Source organism: Choloepus didactylus, chromosome 10 (genome assembly GCF_015220235.1).
Source record: "Choloepus didactylus isolate mChoDid1 chromosome 10, mChoDid1.pri, whole genome shotgun sequence".
Taxonomy (NCBI): Eukaryota; Metazoa; Chordata; class Mammalia; order Pilosa; family Megalonychidae; genus Choloepus; species Choloepus didactylus.
Genome location: NC_051316.1, coordinates 47,190,502 through 47,213,227, shown reverse-complemented (window position 1 = coordinate 47,213,227; position 22,726 = coordinate 47,190,502). Strand labels below are relative to the sequence as shown.

Sequence of the window (22,726 nt, the reverse complement as noted above, 5' to 3'; positions counted from 1 at the left end):
ACCAGCAGCTAGCCAGGGACTGGACCCCATGGCGGCCTACCGTGAGGGTGAAGGATGGGTCCAAGTAGCCACAGCATGAGAGAGCAATTTGCAATTCTTATTTATTAGTCTAATTTATCAGTCTCTTCCTCCCACTCTTCCCTGGATGCTGTGCAGTGTTCTGGCCTCTGAGGTTTCAAAACAGTTGTTTCAGACAGTTTCTGCCTGTTTAACACTTGTTTTGGTGGGAAAGACTGAGTCCTGGGGCTCCCTGCATGGATAGTGTGCCCCCAAACATTCTTGAAGTTGAATTAAAGATTTTACTTGTGTATTAACCAGGCCCTCATGTCCCAGATTAACAAAAAGTTTGCCGTATCTTTCATATACCTAACTTTATTCATTATGGGTCCACACCCTGCTTGTTTCTCTTCTTTACTCTTGGAGTGTGGGACATTAGCCTAATACAGTCATAGCTTCTGAGAATACTGCCTGTCAAGCTGTCCCAGAGATCATGGGACAGAAAGGCTCAGATACCAAATGCAGGTATTACAATCACATGATTTATTCAACTTACAAACATACGGCAAGAAGCAAGGAGAAAGAGATATTAACATTAGGTTAACAAAATTTGGTTAGGATACAAATGGGGTCAAGGTTCCACAGTTTCAGAACCCTGTGTTTGTTCATATGTCCTATCTCTCTTACACTGTCAGCCTTCCCCACTCATGGTGTGGTTCCAAAGACCAGAATTGAAGTTAAGCATGTGGGGCTCAGCAGATAAAAGGTGTCTAGAGCCAACACATACTTGCTCTGTCAGAGAAATGCAGGGTTACTATGCCTGGCCAATAGCTGTAGCTCACCAGTGATCTGCGTTTTATCTGTAATTCAGCAGCAGAGTATATAAAGGGCCAGAATGGGGCATAATGGGTGTCAGCAATGGGTGACTGATTTAGGGATGATATAGCTGTCAATCTGAAGGTAAAATGATCTGAGCTTTATTAATATTTAGGATTTACTTGTTCATTCCATCCCTTTCTATATATAATATTCTCATTTTTTCCATTATCTCAATCTGTATTTAACACACAAATGTTTCATTTATTTTGTTTATCTTTAACATATCTTAACAAGTTTTTAACTTACTATCTCTGCTTAATCATTTCATGAATTCTGAGTCTCACAAGTGACTTGCTTCCTCATTATACTAAATAAATCTTAGTGGTCTCATCTATCGATTTCTTTCTTGTTCCCTATGGCAGTTTTAAAAAAAATTAGAAAAAGTATTTATTCCATAAATTATGATATATTCATACAAATGGAATATTATGCAGCTACAAAAATGATGACATAGAGCTATAGTGTCATGAAAAGATAATCAGGCCATATGTTTATAAAGATATAAGATATAGCAGATTGCAAAGGAGTGTGTCTAATATAATCCCAGATCTATTAAGTTATATACATATACCTTCCATGTTTATCTGCACATGGAGATATTTGGAAGGATGCTCATCCAATTACTAACAGTAGTTGACTTTGGATGGTGACATTTTCGTTGCATTTTCTTTCTTTTTTATGATCTACTGTATGGTTTGAGTAAATAGACAAATATCACTTATATCAAAATGTTGAAATCCAAATGTCTATCTGTGTTATATATACGTCAATAAACATTGAAAAAATTGTACAACAGACCCATTCTTTTGTAATCCAAAGACAGCATTTTGCAAATAGAGAATTATTATTTTTTGACCTACAAAATGGTTTCCCTGCCTTGAAAATCGTACTCTTTCTACAAGTCTTGTGTCAGAGAATTGTAACAATGTCCCTTTAGCAGTGTTTCCCAAAATGGTTTACCTGTCTTGAAAATTGTACTCTTTGTACAAGTCTTGTGTCAGAGAATTATAACAATGTCCCTTTAGCAGTATTTCCCAAAATGGTTTACCAGCCGTGAAAATTGTACTCTTTGTACAAGTCTTTTGTCAGAGAATTGTAACAATGTCCCTTTAGCAGTATTTCCCAAACCTCCCAGATGATGAGAATCACCTGGGGATGCATGCTAAAAATACATGTTCTCCAGGCCCTTGCTCAAACCCAGGAATCAGAATCTCCAGGGAGGAACCTGGTATGCTCAGTTTTTAATTTAAACACATGCCCCAGGTGATTCTTATCATCAGAGAAATGTACTGCCCTAGACAACCATAAATGTTAGGAGCCACACAATCACTTTTTACCACAAGTCTGGAAGTGCCTTTTCCAGGCCCATCTTCTTTTCTTTTAAGAGCCTGGTGCTGATTTGCTGCCCTAGAAGAATATCTGTTTGCAGCTTTTTTCTGAAAAATTTTTTTCTGAAAATTCTTTGAAAATCTTGGAGATCCCTTAACATCCCTAATTTGTGTTAATCAGCGATACTGAATACTTAGGGTTAGAGAATTCTGGTAATAATTCTTTTTAAGCAATTCAGGCACTGTGAGACACCCACCCAGGAGGACTCGCGTATCACCTCGTGTGGACCCTCGTGGTGGATCACCATCACCTTAGGTGACCTCCCTTGCCTGTGAGATGAAGACCTTTTTATCTAGTGAAATTTTTTACTTACTGAAGTATTTTTACTAAAATATATTTTAGGGAAAGGGGGCTCTGAAATTTGATTAGACACAAGAGTCATATTTGAATCAAGGGTTCCAATTAAATAGTTCATCACCTTGAATCAAAGCATATTTGTGGCATTTACCTTTTTAATATTGCATAGGAAGAGTTTCACAAACTTGGTTCCCCAAAATTTTGGGGATAAAACTCACTTTTATTGCTGTATCAGAAAATAAACTGGGTTCTGTTCTGTGAAAAGGGGCTAAAAGGAAATCAACAATAATAACAAAAACCCATCTCTGTTGTCTTATCCCCACAGTTGTCTTATTGCAGTGGAGGCAATGAATATAAGGACCTTAGAGCTGTGAAAAGGGCTTTGAATTTGTCTCACCTCGATTTGGATTCTTCCCCTGCTATCAATTTATTAATGACTTTGGGCAGCGTGCTTTCCTTTTCTGATGAGCAATTTCTTCATCTAGAAAGCAGGGGTAATAATACCTAACATATGGGTTGCTGTGAAGATTTACGTTAAATGAGTCAAAAGTAGTGTATGAAAGGTTCAGTTGATCATTAATATGCATATTGATCATTAATGCATATCAGGTTTCTTTTTTTTGTTTCGTTTTGTTTTTTAATTTGGTTTTATTGAGATATATTCACATACCATAGTCATCCGATATACAATCTTCTCTTCACAGTACCATCATATAGTTGTGCATTCATCACCATAATCAATTTTTGCACATTTTTGTTACTCCAAAAAAACAAAAGAATAAAAATAAAAGTAAAAAAAAGAAGACCTAAAACATTCATCCTCCCATCCCACTCTATTTTTTCATTTAATTTTTGTCCCCATTTTTCTACTCCTCTGTCCATACACTGGATAAAGGGAGTGTGAGCCACAAGGTTTTCACAATCACACAGTCACACTATGTAAACTACATAGTTATACAATCATCTTCAAGAATCAAGGCAACTGGATTGCAGTTCGACAGTTTCAGGTATTTCCTTCCAGCTACTCCAAATACACTAAAAACTCCAAAGGGATATCTATATAGCGCAAAGAATACCCTCTACTTCTCGATTCCATTTGAAATCTCTCAGCCATTGAATCTTTATTTTGTTTCATTTCTCTTCCCGCTTTTGGTCAAGAAGATGTTCTCAATTCCACAATGCCAGGTCCAGGTTAATCCCTGGGAGCCATCTCCTGCATTGCCAGGGAGATTTCTTTTTTTTTTTAAATTTTTATTTTGAAATAATTTCAAACATATAGGACAGTTGCAAATACAATACAAACCCCATACAGAGAACTCCAACAACCCCCCACCCCCAGATATCTGTATCTACCAATTTTACATTTTGCTACCTTTGCAGTACCTTTCTTTCTCTTTCTCCTTCCTTCCTTCCTTCCTTCCTTCCTCCCCCTTCCCCCTTCTCTTTCTTTCAACTATATCTATTATCTTTCTATCAATTATCTGTCTACCCTTTTATCATCTTCTGAACATTTGAGAGCAGGTTGCATATATCATACTCCTTGAACTCATAATACTTCCATGTACATTTCCTACGAACAAGGATATTAACTTATGTCATTAACTTAACTGCAGTTAAGTTAAGTTCGTTGGGCATTTATGCTGTGTGTATTTATATTGTGTAGAAGGTTGGGGAAGTTTTCCCCTGCAATTTCTTTGAATACACTTTCCAGATCTTTACCCTTCTCTTCCCCTTCTGGGACACCAATGAGTCTTATATTTGGACGCTTTATTTTATCTATCATATCCCTGAGGTCGATTTCAATTTTTTTGATTTTTTTCTCCATTCTTTCTTTTGTTCTTTCATTTTCCATTCTCTGGTCCTCGAGGTCACTGATTTGTAGTTCAGCTTCCACTATTCTTGTACTATGAGTATCCAGAATCTTTTTAATTTGGTCAACAGTTTCTTTTATTTCCATAAGATAATCTATTTTTTTATTTACGCTTGCAATTTCTTCTCTATGCTCTTCTAGGGTCTTCTTCATGTCCTTTATATCCTGTGCCATGCTCTTCTTCATGTCCTTTATATCCTGTGCCATGCTCTTGTTGCTTTTCTTTAGTTCTTTGATTAATTGCTCCAAGTACTGTGTCTCTTCTGATCTTTTGATTTGGGTGTTTGGGTTGGGGTTATCCATATCATCTGGCTTTATCATATGCTTTAAAATTTTCAGTTTTTAGCCTCTTGGCACTTGCTTTACTTGATAGGGTTCTTTTAGGATATGTAGGATTATTCAAGGATGAATCTCTAATTTTGTCAGATCTACAGCTTGGTGGCGTACACTTTCTCCAACCAGCAGATGGCGTCCGTGAGTCACCTATTCCCCTCAAGTCAGTTCTCCCCAACTTTGTCTTTGTGGTGTGTGGGGGTCTGGTTCTTGTGGGGTCCAGTTGGTGCACCAAGTCTGGGTATGTTGTTGGTGCTGTCCGCCCTGAACATGGGGCATGTGTCTGAGCCGTTAGGGAGGGAGGGCAGCTTTAATAATCAAACCTCCCAGGTGTTCCTGGAGATTTAAGGCTGTTGCAAGAGTCTAAACCTTCATTTCAGTCTTGCCACAGATTGTCTCTGCTGCTGACCCACAAGTCTTTGGTATTGGTGTATAGTCCCTGGGATTTCTGAGTGGGTCCCTCTTCCCAGCCGTGTCCTTCTAGGGCCTCTGCTGAGGGAAGGCTGTGCTACATCACAAGTGCACGCTGTCCCTCAAGGGAAGTTCTGGGCTACCGGGCCATGTAGGTGAGTTCCCAGCCTGCTGTAAGGATGGCTGTATGGGGCGTGTTAATTTCCCCCTTTTCGCACAGCTCCAGGACAATTAGCTGTGGGTGCATGAAAGGCTATTGTCCATGCCTGATATTGTGGCATGTGCGCGTGTTGTTGGAAACACTTGCTGTCACACTGGGTTTTTTGGCGCGGCTCTGGGCTGTGGCTCCAGAACCGGGCAGGAGCGTTCCCAGCTCGCCGGGAAGATGGCTGCAAGGGGCGTGGTTTTTTTTCCCCTTTTGACTAACTTCTGTCTGCCTAGCTCCGAGACAATTAGCAGCGGGTGCGCGAAAGGCTATCTTCCATGCTAGATATTGAGGTGTTCGCACAGCCTGTTCCTGCTGCACTTCACCGTGCAGTTCTCACTGCCATATCTGCAGCCGCTTTTGGGTTTTTTTTAAAAATCACTAGTCCGCCTCCAAATGCCAACCATCAGTTTCCCCACACCACAGCATAGCTGCTGGATATTCAATGGCTTACTCACTCGTTTCAGAACGCAGACTCCCGGTTTCACCAAGTTCACGGTCCCTGTGGATTTAGCAGAACTTGTCCATCTGGTGCATCGCTGGAACTGGTGTTCTGGGTCACTTTCTGGCTTTTATCTAGTATTTTTCATGGAGGCATTTTTTTGCCTGTCTCTTCTAGCTGCCATCTTCAGTTCTCCCTGCCAGGGAGATTTAACACTCCTGGGAGCTATGTCCCACTTAGGGAGGGAGGGCAGTGAGTCCACCTGCTGAGTGAGCTTAGAGAGAGAGGCCGCATCTGAGCAACAAAAGAGGTTCTCTGAAGGTGATTCTCAGGCACAATTATAAGTAGACTTAGCCTCTCCTTTGCAGTAACAAGCTTCATAAGGGCAAGTCCCAAGATCGAGAGCTTGGCCTACTAAATTGGTAGTCCTCAATGCTTGTGAGAATAACAGTTAATTCCCCAGGTGGGGAAGTTTAATATTTCCACATTTTCCCCCAGTTCCTCAGGGGTCTTTGCAAATACATTTTTATTCTCTGCCCAAAATACTCTGGGATTTACTGGGGTTTCACATTAACCTGTACAAAGCTACCAGATCTCGCTTCATATTCAAAATTTCATGTAATTATGGTGTTTGAATAAACTGACTGTACAAGTTAAATTATTTATTGTGCTACAGAAAATATAGATCCTGCACCAAATAAACATCTCTTCCTCTGGTTTCACACAGAAATTGAGGTTTTGAAACACAGTCAATATCATCCTTTATCCTTTTGCCTGATTTGCCTTAGTCCTACCAGATCTGCTTTATTCATATCTCTGATAGAAGTCTGAATTCTTTTTCAGCTTTTTAAACAGTTGCTGTATGAGATAATACTGACATTCATTGCTGCTGAACTCTAGCTCTGAGTGCCAGGTCTCACACAGATACCCAAAGTTCCAGAGACCGACCAGGTCATACACAAAGAGCTCAGCATCTCAGAATTTAGGGGTAACTATTACAACTCAAGAATACATGTGACTGCTATAAAAGCTTATAATCTAGGGACCATTACAATAAGAATTGCTCTAAGATTCAATTCTCAGAGTCTACACATTATAGTTAGTCCATATTAGTGAGGCATTATAATGTTTGTCTTTTTGCTGCTGGTGCATTTCACTCAAAATGTTGTCCTCAAGAGCTATGCACCTAGTTGCACGTCTCACAACTTCATTCCTTCTTGCAGCTGGTCAGTAGTCTATTATATGTATACACCACAGTTCACCATTCTGTTTATTTGTCGATGTACCCTTAGGCCACCTCCATCCATTGCCAGTCATGAATACTGCCACCATATACCCCAGTATGCAAATGCCCATTCATGTCCTGGCTCTCAGTTCTTCCAAGTATATACCCAATAATGAGGTTGCAGGACCTTATGGCACCTACCTACTTAGCTTCTTGTGGAGCCACCACACTGTCCTCCAGATAGGCTGCACCATTATACTTCCCCACCGACAGTGAATAGGTACATCCCTCTCTCCACATTTTCTCCATCACTCGTATCCCTCTGTTTATTTTTTCCCCTGCAATCTTATAGAGATATATATTCACATGCCATACATTGATGTGTAATTGATTGGTGTACAATCAGTTATTCACAGTATCATCAAATAGTTGTACATTCATCACCACAGTCAGCATGTGAACATATTTATTACTCCAAAAAGAAATTTAAAAAAATAATAAGATAAAATAAAAATACAATACAATACAATACAATACAATAATAAGGTCAGACAACACCACCATCAGTTAGAATCCCATACCCTTTCCTTATAACCCCCTCTTTTAGACATTTAGCTTTGGTATATTTTCTTTGTTACGTTTAATGGAAGCATATTACAGTGTTACTGTTAACTATAGACCCTGGTTTGCATTGATTATATTTTTTACCCAATACCATCCCATTTTCAATACGTTGCAAGGTTAACAGTCATTTGTTCTCCCACATGTGGAAATATTTTTATGATTGTACATTTAGTCACCATCATTGACAACTCTAGGTTTCACTAAGTTATACAGTCTCAGTTTTTATCATGTATCTTTCCTTCTGGTGTCATACATTCCCCTAGCCCTCCTCTTTCAGCTTTACTCACTGACATCTTTGTTCAGAGTGCTTACAATATTGTGTTACCATCACACAGTATTGTGCTATCGATTTCTGGATCTATACAGTCAATCCTTTTGGGCATTTTGTACTCCTTTAGCATCAAATGCCTGATCTCTACTCTCTTTCTCCTGATAACCTGTGTTCTCAGCTTTAACTCTCAAAGTTTGTTCATTAATGTTAGTTCATATTAGTGAGACCATATAGTATTTGTCCTTTTGTTTCTTGCTAACTTTGCTCAACATGACATCCTCAAGGTTCATCCATGTTGTTCTATGTTCCATGACTTTGTTCTGTCTTACAGCTGCATAATATTCCATCATATGTATATACCACAGTTTGTTTATCCACTCGTCCATTGATGGACATTTGGGATGTTTCCATCTCTTGGCAATTGTGAATAATGCCACTATAAACATCAGTTTACAAATGTCCATTCGTGTCTTAGCTTTCAGTTCCTCTGAGTATATACTTAAAGTGATGAAATTGCTGGATCATATGGCAGTTCTTTGCTTAGCTTCCTGAGGAACCAGTACACTGCCTTCCAGAGTGGTTGCACCATTCTACATTCCCACCAACAGTGAATAAGTGTGTCTCTTTTTCCACATCCTCTCCAGTACTTGTAATTTTCTGTTTTTTGGATAATGGCCATTCTAGCTGGTGTGAGATGATATTGCATTTCCCTAATAGACAGTGAAATTGAGCATCTTTTCATATGTTCTTGAGCCATTTGTATTTCCCCTTCAGAAAAGTGTCTGTCCATGTCTTTTGCCCATTTCTTAACTGGGTTGTTTGTCTTTTTGTTGTTGAGTTGTAGGATCTCTTTGTATATTCTGAATATAAAACTGTTATCAGATATTGTCTCTCATTGCGTAGGCTGCCTTTTTATTTTTATGACAAAGTCCTTTGATGTACAAAGTGTTTAATTTTGAGGAGATCCCATTTATCCATTTCTTATTTCATTGCTTGCACTTTGACTTTTTTTTTAAATTAAATTCAGTTTTATTGAAATACATTCACACACCATACAATCATCCATGATATACAATCCACTGTCCACAATATGATAACATTGTTATGCGTTCATCACCACAATCTATCTCTGAACATTTTCCTTACATCAGAAAGAACCAGAAAAAGAGTAAAAAATAAAAGCGAAAAAAAACACCCAAATCATCCCCCCATCCCACCCCATTTGTCCTTTAGTTTTTATCCCCATTCCTCCACTCATCCATACACTAGATAAAGGGGGTGTGATCCACAAGGTCTTCACAATCACACTGTCACCCCTTGTAATCTACATTATTATATAATTGTCTTCAGGAGTCCAGACTGCTGGGTTGGAGTTTGGTAGTTTCAGGTATTTACTTCTAGTTATTCCAATACATTAAAGCCTAAGAGGTGTTATCTATATAGTGCATAAGAATGTCCACCAAAGTGACCTCTCGACTCCATTTGGAATCTCTCAGCCACTGAAACTATTTCGTCTCATTTTGCATCCCCCTTTTGGTTAAGAAGATACTCTCAGTCCCACGATGCCGGGTCCACATTCATCCCCGGGAGTCATACTCTGCGTTGCCAGGGAGATTTACACCCCTGGAAGTTGGGTCCCACGTAGGGGGGAGGGCAGCGAGTTCACCTGTCAAGATGGCTCAGTTAGAGAGAGAGAGGGCCACATCTGAGCAACAAAGAGGTACTCAGGGGGAGACTCTTAGGCACCATTACATACAACTTTAGACTCTCCTTTGTGGTAATGAGCTTCATAAGGGCAAGTCCCATGCTTGAGGGCTCAGCACATCAAACCGCCAGTCCCAATGTTTGTGACAACATACGCTAGGGGATCAGCATCTCAAAGTTTAGAGATAGGCCTTACAATTCAGGGATAGAGTTAACTGCTGTAAGAGCTCACAATCTAGGGACTGCACTTTGACTTTAAGGTGTAGGAAACCAACCCCTATCACAAGATCTTTGAGATATTTCCTTACATTCTCTTCTTATGTTTTCTTGTCTTATGTTTTGTTTTTTAATGGAGGATTAAGAGGAAGTATCCATCTCTCCCTGAAGAGAAAGTTCTGGATTTCACATACTCTACAATGTAAACAGTAGTAAAATAATAAAAGCTATCATATCGTGCAGTATGGTGCATCTGAGGAACCTGGGCATGCTGCCAAGAAGGGGCACTTCTGCCTCATTGCAAAGCACTTTTCCTATTAGGTTCTGTCTAGACAAGACTGCCTTGATGGGTGCTTTTGGTTCTTCAGGCTGGAGTTGGATTGTGCTGTGCCTCAGCCCCTTGGAGACCAGCCACATACCACTGGAGTCTGAGCATAGCTCAGACAAGCTCTGTATGTCTCCTGGGGGGCTGCACTTGGGTAAGAACTCTCTTCAGTCATCGTTCCAGGGCCTCCTCAGACCCCTAATCCAGATCACAGCTGAATCTGCACTGTTCAGCTAATGCTTTTGTCAATATTGTGGTCAGCTAAACCCACCATGCCCAGAAGCATTGCTGGTTCTCACAGGAGCGAGAGGATGCTGGAGTTTGGGATTTGTGCCATCGGCAGGTAGGGGAGCGGGAAATAGAAAGGTACCACCCATTGAGAACCTTCTCTCCCCTTAAGTTTGACTATTGATATTTTAATCACTTTTGCACTTTAACATCTTTCCACTGTATTATAACAATCTAGTGCCAATGTTTTACCAATAATAATAATAATAAAGTTAAGAGAGAGAGAAATGGATAATAGGCTCCTTTGTTTTCTTTGGCCACTCCAACCTGGGCTTCCCTTACCCTGACTAGACCTCCTATTGCCCCTCACCTTTTCATGCCCTTGAATTGTGCTCTCTGAAACCCTTGTTTCATGGTGAATGAAACACTGAACTGGACTCCATCTTCTTGCTTTAACTAAAACTTGGCTCCCTCCTGAGGGCATCACTTCCTGGCAGCCACTCAAAGGGATGTTTCCCACACTCTTACATGCCATTTACCTCATGGTTGGGCGTGCACTTCCAACTTAAACTGAAGGAGAAATCTAGGAATGAGTTTGGCAGAGTATCTGGAGCAATAACCACAAAGAAAAGCAAGTGTGGCTTCAGGGAGTGAGATTGGCAGAGGGCTGTATGAGTTGAAGCTGGGGAAGGGTGCAGGTTCAGTTCATGGAGGTCTTGGAGGCCATGGCAAGAAATTTGGATTTTACTCCAAGAGCAATCAGTGACCTTTTGCAGGATGGAAAGATCTGATTTACCTTGTGAAAAGATCACACTGGCTGCTGGGGAGAATGGTTGGGAGGGGTGGGGAGGCTAAATCCAGAGAGAGAGCAGAGAGGTGGGTCCTGGCCAGAAGGTAAACGTTCTAAAATTAAAACATGTAATTAAAAAATAGATTGTAAACTCTTAATGGTTTTCATAATGGGTTTTCTTAATTTTAGAAGTGTCTTTGGAAACTCACTCCTAAGGATTTTGGGGCAGAGATTAATCTTTCCTCTTTAGATGATATTTTGGGAACTAGTATCTCATGTTGAAGAAATATTTATCTTGAGTTCAGCAATTTCTTCTGTTCCATTCAAGTTTGTTTTTCCTCTGTCAACATCAAACAGAATTTTATTTATTATTTTGTGATATTTTTATAATATTTACATATAAAATATTTATTTTATATTTTAAATTTTATTTTGTTCATGTTATTTTGGTCTCTGGGTAGTCATCTACCTAGAGTTCTGTCTGTCTTTGTATGACTGGAATGTTTACCTAATGCTGAACGTGATTTTTAGGATTTAGGGTGATTTTTACATTTCTTTGTACTTTTCTGAATTACTTAAATACTTTATAATGAACCTCTTATTTTAGCAGAAACTCACTGGTCTAAAAAAAGAACAAAAATGAAAATAGTTTGTAATAGCTATGGAAAAATGTAAATAATCTTACACCTTAGCTTACTTAATTCGCTGAACAGAAGAATGACTGTGAAAATTGGCCTTGTTCTTTGAGACATTAAAATGGAACTATCTGGACATGTTTAAAAAGTGGCAACCCAGAGGCAGCTTTCTAATCTTTCCATGTGACATTAAAATATCGGAACAGTCCTGAAGCCAAGCAGTCTGCATATTGCTCATCAGGAAACTAGAGAGATAATGTTTCCAAAGGTAAAACAAGAAAAAATGGGCCTCAGAGTTTTACTAGTGGTTTGTAATGTGCTAACTTTTAGTTGCCATGCTTCTAAGGGCTGGTGGGTAGTTTGAAAATAATTTGCTCTCTTTGGAATCGTTACAAGCTGATTACTGTTGTAGTTAAAGTCAACTTTATTCCACTTCCTCCTGTTTCTAGACCCATCATAGATTTGAATGAGGAGAGTCTCAATTAATGTCTTTATTATTCTATGGATGGTGCCTGCACAGGAATATATGGTACTAGAAGTAGTTCCATACCCAAGGAAGAAGTCCTTGAGCAAGCGATTTAGGATTTGGGAAGCTAGTAGCTTGTCACACCCCTTCTCCTTCCCCTTCTGCCCCCCCAAAGAAGAATACTTTAAGAAACTTTGAAAGTGAGCAAGAGTAATATTAAATAACTACCAAGTAAAGACATGAGGGGCAGAGCAGAACTTCTTTCATTGCTTCTCTGCTGTATGTTATTTTAGGGGCTTGGAATGGTTGCCTGTGGAAGGTGTCCTGCAAGTGAATGTTGGTGGTTACTGGTACAGTTGTTTGGACGGAGGAGGGTTGGAGGGGCCAGGAGAGAAGATGTAGCTACTGGAAAGGTGAGGGAATGCCAGGTCTTTACTCCTGAAAAGGGTCAGGTTTCTCAGGTAGAGTTAGTTGCTGCTTCAGCACTTGATTCATACCTGCACTTCAGTAATTATTGTGGCCTTATTGTCATCATTCATTTACATGTCTTTCTCTTCATTACACTGCATGGAAACTCCCTGTTTTATATATATTTATTTCTCCTACACATACCACAGGACTCTGTACATGAGAGGCAGTCAAGAAATGTCTGTTGAAGGACAGTGCCTTTATGATACCAGTCTGCCATTCTGAGTACAGGCTAACTGAATTGCTCAGTTAACCCATAAACTTTTTGATGTCAGTATTCTTTGCTCCCAATTTATGTCACTTTATAACCTTATTGCCTGCACCCCAAATATATATGTATACACACTTACATAATATATATCATATATATACACACACGTATATATTTAGATGCCACCTCAAATCTTAACATTCTTGAGGAAATCTGACTAAAAGCAGTTTAGTTTATCACATTTATTATATCACCTTTCTCACCAACCTGTTTCAGAGACCTTAATATTGTTATACACACTGAAAAAGTGTTGAAAATTGCTAATTGCACAATGGCTACAATTAAAAAAAAAAAAAACCACAGTTCTAACTCCTCAACAACTCATTTTCTCATTGGCTTTCCAATTCCTTTTCATATTTCCAGTTCTTTATTGTTGTCATCCTAGACTAGATACGTTGTGTTCTTTTTCATTGATAATCATATTATTATCATTCTCTTTGTTGCTAGATAGACTTCCTTATTATAATTTTAAATGATGGCTGGTATTCCAATTAAGTTGGTTTGCTGTAATTTAATAGCCTTCCATCAATGGAGGTTGATGGCTTTCATCTTTCATTATTATGAATAAGCACATAATGAAGTACTGCTTCACCTCCAAGTCACACCCACTGCAATTCTCTAATCCTGTCATTCTACTGTAACAGCTCTCACCAAGATAAACACTGGTTCTCTATTTAGTGAGCATCTTCAGTTTTTATCCTAATTTACCTCCTCAGAATTCCACTGTGTTGGCCTTTCTCCCTTTCTTGAAATTTGTTCTTCCCTTGGCTTTTTTGATAATCTTCTCCAGATGCTTTTTTCTTCTCTTTCTGGTGGTTCCTATTTGATTTCTGTTTCAGAGAATACCAGTATTTAGCGGGCAAGCTCAAGTCCCCTCTTGTCTATAACTGTGTCATTCCGTGGATAGTCTTATGGCCTCCCATGGCTTCAGCTTTCATAATATATCAATGATTTCCAAATCCCTTCCTTCATCCCACATCTCTCTACCTAAATATTCAACACCTAGCACATAGTAGGCACTTGATAAATATTTGTAAAATGACTGAAATCTCCACCTGGCCTTTGAAACTCAATCTATGACTAAATTCATCATCTTTCCCCAAGCTCCTCCCACCATCTGCTTCTACTCCTGTGTTCTCTATTTTGATAAAAGGCACAGTCATCTATGTAGTCAAATAAGCTAGAAACCTGAGAGTCATTTTAGACTCACTTCCCTCTTCCTCACCCCATAGCTAATCAGGCAGTCATCCAGCCATGCTGACTCCATATCCTTAATTTCTCTTGAATGGACTCCCTTTTGTCTAACATTACCTAACGTCCTAGCCAGGTCATGTCTCATCTGCATTCCTGCAACAATGTATTTTTTGCTGGCCTTGTCATTCTCAACACCCTCTCACTGTCCACCCCCCCACCCCCATCCATCTTCCACGAAGCTGACAGAAAGATGTTTATAACGTGCCAATATAATCCCACTTCTGTGTTCAGAGCATGGCCCCTGCTTACCTGGGCTACCTCGCCTCCTGTCCCTTCAAGAATAAACCTGTGGTCTCTTCATTCCTCATTTCTCCACATGTTATTTATTCACTTCACCTGGAAAGCTTTTCCTCCTCATTTTGTCTCACAAACTCATTCTTACCCCTCCTTTAGAATGCATAAGCAACCCCTTTCTGGAACACTTTCCCTAAACCCCATCCCCTAGTCTGAGTGAGGAATCCCTCCTGAGAACCCCCAGAGCACCCTGAGTCTGCCAGGGATGTCCACACTTAACACAGTTTCTCAATATTTACTTGATTGTCCACTGCAGTCTCCTTGAAGTGAGAGCCTGAGTTTTTATCACCTGTTCTGGCTTGACAGAGAGTGCTCAAGTACTTGTTGGATAGAAGGTCTTTGGATAAACAAATTCCAAGGAGTGTGGTTAAAATGTGCAATTCTGCATGTGAAAAATAACTATTGTACTAACAAATTGCTTCTTGAAAGAGTTATATTGGTTTGTACTGCTACCAGCAATCCATTTAGTCTTTTTTTATTTTCAAGAACCATGTGTTGAGTGCTTACTATATGTCAGGAATTGTGCCAGAAGAATGGAGTTTCTGCCTGAATGTAATATATAATCACTTGAAACGGTGTAGTTCAATGGTCCTTTCGGCAATGATGGAAATGTTCTGTATTTGCACAGTCTAATATAGTAGCCACTAGTCACAGGTGGCTACTGAGCACTTGAAATGTGGCTAGTGTGACTGAGGAACTGACTTAAGTTTCCTATAAATCTAACTAAACAAATTTAAATGTAAATACTCCCCTGTGGCAGGTGGTCTCATATTGGATAGCACAGCTCCAGAGAAAAAGTTTCACTTGCAGATGTAATTGCTACATTCTGGATTCCTTTCTTCCTTTTTAAATGCTAGTGGTGTATGCTTTTGTCACTAAGGTGTGACCAGTTCACAAATGCTATCATTATTAGTCAACACCACCTAATTTGGGAAACAGTGATTTTTAAAATAGGTGCTTAGATCAGGAGAGTAACACCTTTCATCAGGAATACAACCAAAATATCTAAGTAAATTGGGAAATGCTACTCAGTGCTTTTTATTGAGAGGCGTGGATTTAGCTACTCCAAAAGGGCCCAGAAGCATAACACTTTCAGAGCAGCATCTGCTGAACTTGTTTTTCTACATAAACTGCCAAACTTGTTTCGATTAGGCAGGAAGTGAAGCAACCTTTAATGGAGAGAGCCCAACATCTGTATCTTGTCAGAGAGGCAGACCAGCCCTTTCACCTTCTACTTGTGAACCTAGGCCAAATTTTGCTTTTCAAGTTAAGGGAATAGCTGGGTGAACCGCACTATCCTCTTACAATAGGGTTTCCTTAGATTTCAAACCTTAAGTTATTTTTTAATCAGTGGACCTGTTTGTCTAAATTATATGCTCCTGAAATGAAGAAACTTTTACTTCCTTTGCACAATTCTTTTTACACAGAGGAATAGAGTACTTTAAAATGAATGCGTATACAGAGCTGAACCAAGAATCCTATCGGATAAGCATTTGTAGCCTTTTTTAAAAGAGGATAAGATAGGAATTTCAAGCTCTTTACAGGAATTGACGGAAAAGTGCCAAAAAGATAACTTAGCGTATATTTGGCTGAAAAGTTATGCTCTCATATTTAACCAGGACAATTTTTATCCCCCGGAATTCGAGTAAGCAATATTGAGTTGAGAAATCTGGGGTACTATGCCGAGTTTGTGTTGGCTGGCCAGGAAGGCCTCTCTATGCAGAAAACTTTGGAGTCATTTCGGTTCTTCTCTTCGGAAGGCAACTGAAGCGCTGCCTTTAAGAGGCTCAGCAGAGCTCTCCAAAGTATTCCTATAGGATATTCACGCAACCTCGAGGGAGAAAACCCCCGGATCACTCCAGGGCAGAAAACTTGCAGCGCGGCTCCGGGCGCGCGCGTTAGGAGCCAGACCTGTCGGTCCAAGCGCGCGCCACGGAACGAACCATCGGACTGACCGAGGGGGTGGGCGGCCGCCGTGGGGGCGGGGGCTCGACACCCAGAGTCCGCCTGTTGCCCCCTCCCACCTCCGCTTGTAGTCGGGCGTGACGGGGCCCTCCTTGTTGGCCTCGAGGTGCGGCGCCGACGAGCCCTCCCTCCGGCTGGTGCGGGGGTGGTAGCGGCCCATTTGAGAGTTTCCCGGGCAGACGCGCCGCCGTAGAGGCTCAGCGCTGGGGCAGGGGCGGGCCGACACCGCCGCGGACGCCGCCTCCGACGCCGCTGCGGGTGGGGGGACAAAGGGGTGGGTCCCAGTAGGTCGGCTCCTGGCGGCCTGGGGCTGCAGGTCCGAGGACTGACCCGCGGCGCAGAGGAGCGGGGCCCCGGCCCGGTGCGTCCACGCAGGACCCGCGCCCGAGATGCCCGTGCGAGGAGATGGCGTGTTTCCACCTCGGCGGGAGCTGTCAGGTTGGCTCCCTGTAAGTGCCTTCTTGCGCCGCTCGGGTAGAGGAGGGTGGCGAGGGGTCAGCGGGAAGAGTAGGGGCGGCGCGTGGCGGTTCGGCTCCCGATTTACCCGAAGTTGTTCTCTGATGCGCCGCAGGTAGCTGGGGCTCTCGCTCCTGGAGGTGAGGCTGGAGGGAGGGAGTAAGCTTCACCGGTCAGGAGTTCACGGCCTCCAGGACAGCTGGATCCCTGTTGCTCTACAGGGACTTGGGGTTTGAAGATTAATTAAGTACTGACTAGGGGAAGCTGTCGTGAACCCAGTGTCCTGAATTTCTGCTCTCTTGGAGGCATCTCGTTCTGCTCGTTGTGTCGCTTGTTGTATGCCTTTGTGTTTTCCTTCTCGGTTTCAGACTTTCTACTCGTTGCAAAATTAAGAGGCCTGTGTACTCGAGAGAAACCGACAACCAGAATCTCGTTTCCTTTTTTAATCATTTTTTCTCTGCAATATATGTAAAAGTTATTTTTAGTAGGATTGGAGATGGAGTTTTGGAAAAAGCCACGAAAAGGGAGTGATAAATGCGTTGTACTGTGGTATTATCTTACCTGTCACCAGTTCAGGTCACTTTATGTATTCATTTGTCAAGTTTCCCCTTTTACACAGTTATAAATAGTTGTAAATAAACAGGGGTTTCTACCACAGGGTTTTAACATTCTTGAAATGTGGACAGACTTGGGAGTGAATACTCCAGGGCTTAGTAATGGAATACAGCCTCCCACCTCTATTTTAGCTTCAGTTCTTAGACCTGCTTTCCTGGCAGCTGTGTGGCCTGAGTAATGGTTGTGGTTTCTGTGAAGTTCCCAGCCAAGAGTCATCCCTGACACAGAAACTGCCGAGGCTTCTCAGCAGAGAGGGAAAGAGGCCCTTTTCTTCATATCTTTAAGTGGTCTGTGCTGGGCTGTGTTGACAGTCACTTTGGGAGGAGAAAGGTCTGCCTTTGTCAGGATTATTCCTGGAGCCGGTTGGTTAGGCAACTTCTATTATGCACATCTGCCGCATTTTAAACGTCGTTTTAAGTGAGAACTTGGTAGTAGTAATTACACTTGTAGCAAAAAGCTCCATTTACTATCATAAGACAATGAAATTTGGCAGTGCAGTAAATTTTCATGAACAGTTACTTGCTTCAATATGGGGATTGCAAGAATGGATAATCCCTGCGTGTCTCTACCACACAGTGGGGAGGTGGGGGAGGGGGCTTTTTACTAAGGAAACAGTGGCTTTTGAGGTGTTTCTTGAGGTTTCTCAGAGCTGCTGCCAGAGATTGATGGAGAATTTTTTTTCTCCTGATCTGGTGCTACGAGGGATTAATGCCACCACTTTTTTCAATACTATTCAGCTAATATTTAAGAGCACCTACCTGTGCTGGTCACTGTGGAGGGCTCCGGAGGTGAACAAGACCCAATTAATGCCCTCACGAGTCTGTTGGACCTGAAAATTTTAGATTGTGTTTTATACTCTGCAGTTATGAGGGAAATAACAAATGGTGAGACTGTCCTCTATGCGCTTCCTTTAAAAATTCTTGCTGCCAAGGAACAAAAGGGATTTGAATAGATACCTTAACAATGTGAGCCAGTATAGAAAATGGAGCTACCACATCCAACTCCCAGGGCTGACTGAGGTGATGTATGAGTGTCTGGCATGTAGTGGGTGCTAAGTAAACGGGAGCTAGTGATATGTCCAAAAATGGGTGCTGAAAACTCTCAGGGCTGAGAAGGGAGGTGAGATCTGGAAGTGTGGGGAGGGGACTCCAGTTAGTCCTCAAGGAAGAAACCAAGGGAAAGAGTGTTAGATCCTTTTGAAGGGCCTTGAATGCCAGCAAGAGAACTTTAACTTGAGAAAAAGAATTATCATGGAAATTCCTGATGTATTGATGGCTTGATTTGTACAAAGAAGTGAACCGGTTTCCCAGAAACGCTCCACCCCACCCACCACTGTAAATATTACTATTTTTGAGGAGCTCAAGCTCAAGACCAGTGAATTTTTACATCACTCCCGGGGAATTCCATTTGTAATGACTTCTGCCTTCATTTGTTTGACTTTTGTTCTAGTTCTTTTACATTGACAAAAGGTCACAGGGAATCGTTTATCTTTTGCAGAATCCGGAGTTCATAAGGTTGAGTGTGAGAACCTTTTTAATGTCCTTGAATTCCAGGGAGATGGCCCAGCACAGTACCTTTTGGGTTTAGCAAGGTTTTTTTCCTTAAGAAGTACAACCGATGAAAATTGTATTTTTAGGAGACAGATAAGTTCTTAAAACTATGTGGAGCTGTATTTTATCCTATGTATAATAACATGTTCTGCAGTTTAAAAGTTACGCAGATATGATCTGGGAGTGGTGGGAGGTGTGGGTGTAGAGGGCGTGGGGTGAAGAGTTAGGAAGGGCTAGTAATCACTATTGAAACTTTCAACACACTTCTACCAAGAATATGAGCTGTCAGGGAATTCCTTACCTAATCACTAAAACAAATCCTATTAAGGAGTTGTAGCTGCAGATTAATTTATCTAGGTTGAAAGAGGTCGCCAATAAAATGCCTCATTGATTAGACTAAGCTGGAATGCCCTTGGACAAGCCAGCCTTGGTGTTGAGAGGCATTTTCCAGTGGAGGTATCTGGGGTGTGGTAATGTATAAGGGTATGCCTGTGCAGATGTGAAAAGGAAGAAGCCGTCTGATTATCTCAGGTGTCTTACTGAACTAGTCTCTTGATCCTAAATCCAAGGGGTAGGGTCAGAAACAGACACAGAGGTTGGACTTAACACCCATTTAGTGGATTAAACATGTCAATATTTAAAGTTAAAAAAGAAATCTTCCCTAAAACTATTTAGGACCTACTTTACACTGACAGAAGTTTTTGTGATGACCCTTTTTAGAAAAGTCCAAATAGCTACCAAATTTATGAGGGTCTGAGATGTATTACCACTAACAAAAATTAAAGGCCATATAACAGCAATAGAAAGAAGTTTTGAGGCACCCAATCCCACCACCCAATATTGCAACAGATAGTTCCAGTTTTGAATGTTACGTAGAAAAATGGTTGATGAAGCTTGTATGCTGCCTATTTTATTGCATAAGAAGCAGAGTTCTAAGTTGTAAAGTGTATGCCCCAGGTTTTTCAGCTTAATTAGGAAATGCACTTCTTGGAACTTGGAGCTCTGGAAGGCCTGTGTGGGCTGGGACAACAGCTACCTGACCCGTGACTGTTTCCCCCATTTCCTGGTGTCTCTGTCATCCAGCTGGCCGTTGTGCCCACAGCTTCATGAGTCTCCACAATCTGCAGCCTCAGAAAAGAGACTACAGACTATTGTATTTAAAAAAAAAAAAAAAGCCTAATAAGTTAATTAAGCATCTTCTCTGCCTTTTTTGCTGTGCTCCAAACAGTGATTTTCAAAGTATGTTACACAGAATGACTTACATGTGGCACAGGGAGGGACATATTCTGTTTTTTAATTATTATGCGTGAACATTATGCCTTAGGAATGAAAACAGAAGCCAGGATAACAAACCCCTTATTTCATGGATTTTATTGCTTAGAATGGAGCTAAAATAAGTATTTAAGTAAAACAGAATCTGTTTTAAGAAAATAGTAAGTAAATTATCAGGTGAATGGTATGAGGATGAGGCAAAATTTTGAAGATGGCCTTTGAAATCTGAGATTTGGGAAATAATGTTAGAATATGAGTGTGACATTTGGTTAGGGAGGACCTGGTATACATCAACCACACCTTCAGGAAAGTCAACACAGAATGGCCTCAAAAAGCCAGTAAATTGTATTTTACTAACTTTATGTCTTGTGCTTGTCCATCCAGGTCTCTTATCTGTTGCAGAGTGTATCTGTAAAGCTCTTTAGTGTCTAGCCCAATTCTCATTCCTTCCTTGGCTTCATACAAACTATTCTGAGATTTTTAAGGTCTGTAGGTGTGACATTTGTTAAATGACAGAATGAAAACGGAGGAAACATTTTAGATTTTTTATGATCAAGTGAATCTAGTTTATGATCCATTGCTGAGGAATGTAGACAGCCAAACAGCATCCTGTCTAAATGCATTTAATTTTTAAAAGTCTTTAAAAAGGCTGCCAGTTGGAGGGACTGTGTTTTTAAAAATGTAGCTTATCTTGGCCTATGAAATAGGCTTTAGCAAGGATATCCTCTTGAACTGGAAGTTTTGAGGTACTGAAAAAGTAACCCTCCTTTGACCTAGGAAGATGAGCAAGGGGCTGTACATTCATAGTAGGTAAATAAAAAAGAACAGAAAACATTTTGTTATAGTCTCAAAATCTGAAGTGTATCAGTTGTGCATACCAATGATGGGAAAACCTAAGCCATCACTTAGTGACTTGTATACTTATTTAGTGCCTCTGCCAGGTAGTTAAAGTTAAATCAAGTCTTTAACCTTAAAAATATAATGCAGATTTCTTTAACCACTTACACAGTATTGTACATTATAGACCATAGTAGATACAATTTTGTAATAATGAATGTTTATTTTAACTTTTAGACTAATATTTTGCTAATTAGAATATTCATTTATTATTGTTTCTAGCTATGTTTCTTTTCTCCCAACAAGGTATGGTGGTGGTGAAAGCATGATAGTTCAGTCCTTGGTGAATAAAATATTTGTGTTTTAAGAAGCTGGACTGACAGAAAAATTTTCAGTGATACCATTAATCATGGCAGAGATCTTATATAACATCCTTGAATACAAATGCTTACTGAATCTATGTGTATGTAAATATGATCTTCAGAATTAATAAATATTAAAGTCTACTGTAAACTTTAATCAGCCATATGAGATATATACATCATGTCACAGGAAAAAATGACTTCATCTTTCAAAACTTTAATTATACTATAGCTTATCTTATAGTCACCCTATATAAGCATGGAACCAAATATGTGAGATACTGAGAAGTAGAGGCATTTGGAGGGAATGTAGTGATACATTGTAAGGGAAAATTATTGGGATAGTTATTCTTGCTGGTAAGTAACAGTTACTAGGCTATAATTAATAATTATTAAAATCAGCTATGTCTTTGCCATTGTATTAAAGAAAAGCTTTGATGGCTGTAAAGGAACACTTGTGGGTCTAGATTTTGTCACTCGGGTTGAAGATAAACGGGAAATAATGCTTTTTAGTCATCAGAAGGAGTTAATGAGAACTTCGAGGACATGTAGATTCTAGGAACTCTCTACATCAGAGAAGGGAATAATGTTCCAATTTAGTTGTTTCCATTTTTTGAGAGCCATTTATTATCCAGGTATTAAAGGAAGTATTCAGAGTTCTAGATTGTGCCTAAAAGTTTTGTGCCTGCCACAGTGGCGCCTACTGAGATCCTCAGCTGTGGGAGGGGCTCTGCCCATAGGGACGGGAAGTATATCTACCAAAATATTTCTGTTTTTTTTTTTTTTTTTTTAAAAACTTAAATAGTTTAGAAGGAATTTCCTGGTGAGCTCATTTTTAGAAGCCTGGCGAGTTTTTTTTTTTTTTGCCTCTGGCGAACTCATTTTAGAAGACGGGTTCCTCCCTTACCTTTCTTCACCCCAGCTGAATTACTTGTGCTGTTGCCTGGGATTGGTTCATATTATGCACATGCCAGTGTTTATCATGGCTACTACATGTCACTTACTTCCTGCCAGCCATGAGCCTGGTGTGAGTCATCTGGTCACCCTAGAAAATGAGAGACCTTTAGACATGTCC

General features: G+C 40.4%; 1 protein-coding gene across 2 annotated transcripts in view; it reads left to right on the top strand.

The window, feature by feature from the left end:
* The window catches only part of TJP2 (tight junction protein 2), a 145,524-nt gene that overhangs the window by 54,384 nt on the left and 68,414 nt on the right, over positions 1 to 22,726 (top strand). Inside the window, exon 1 of one of the 2 annotated variants that reach the window (XM_037797360.1) lies at positions 16,828 to 17,008. The exons of the other annotated variant lie outside the window; for it this stretch is intronic. Coding sequence (XP_037653288.1) covers positions 16,949 to 17,008 — 60 coding nt within the window. The 5' untranslated portion in view covers positions 16,828 to 16,948. Of the gene's footprint in view, positions 1 to 16,827; positions 17,009 to 22,726 lie in introns of those variants that run through there. 2 annotated transcript variants of the gene reach the window in all.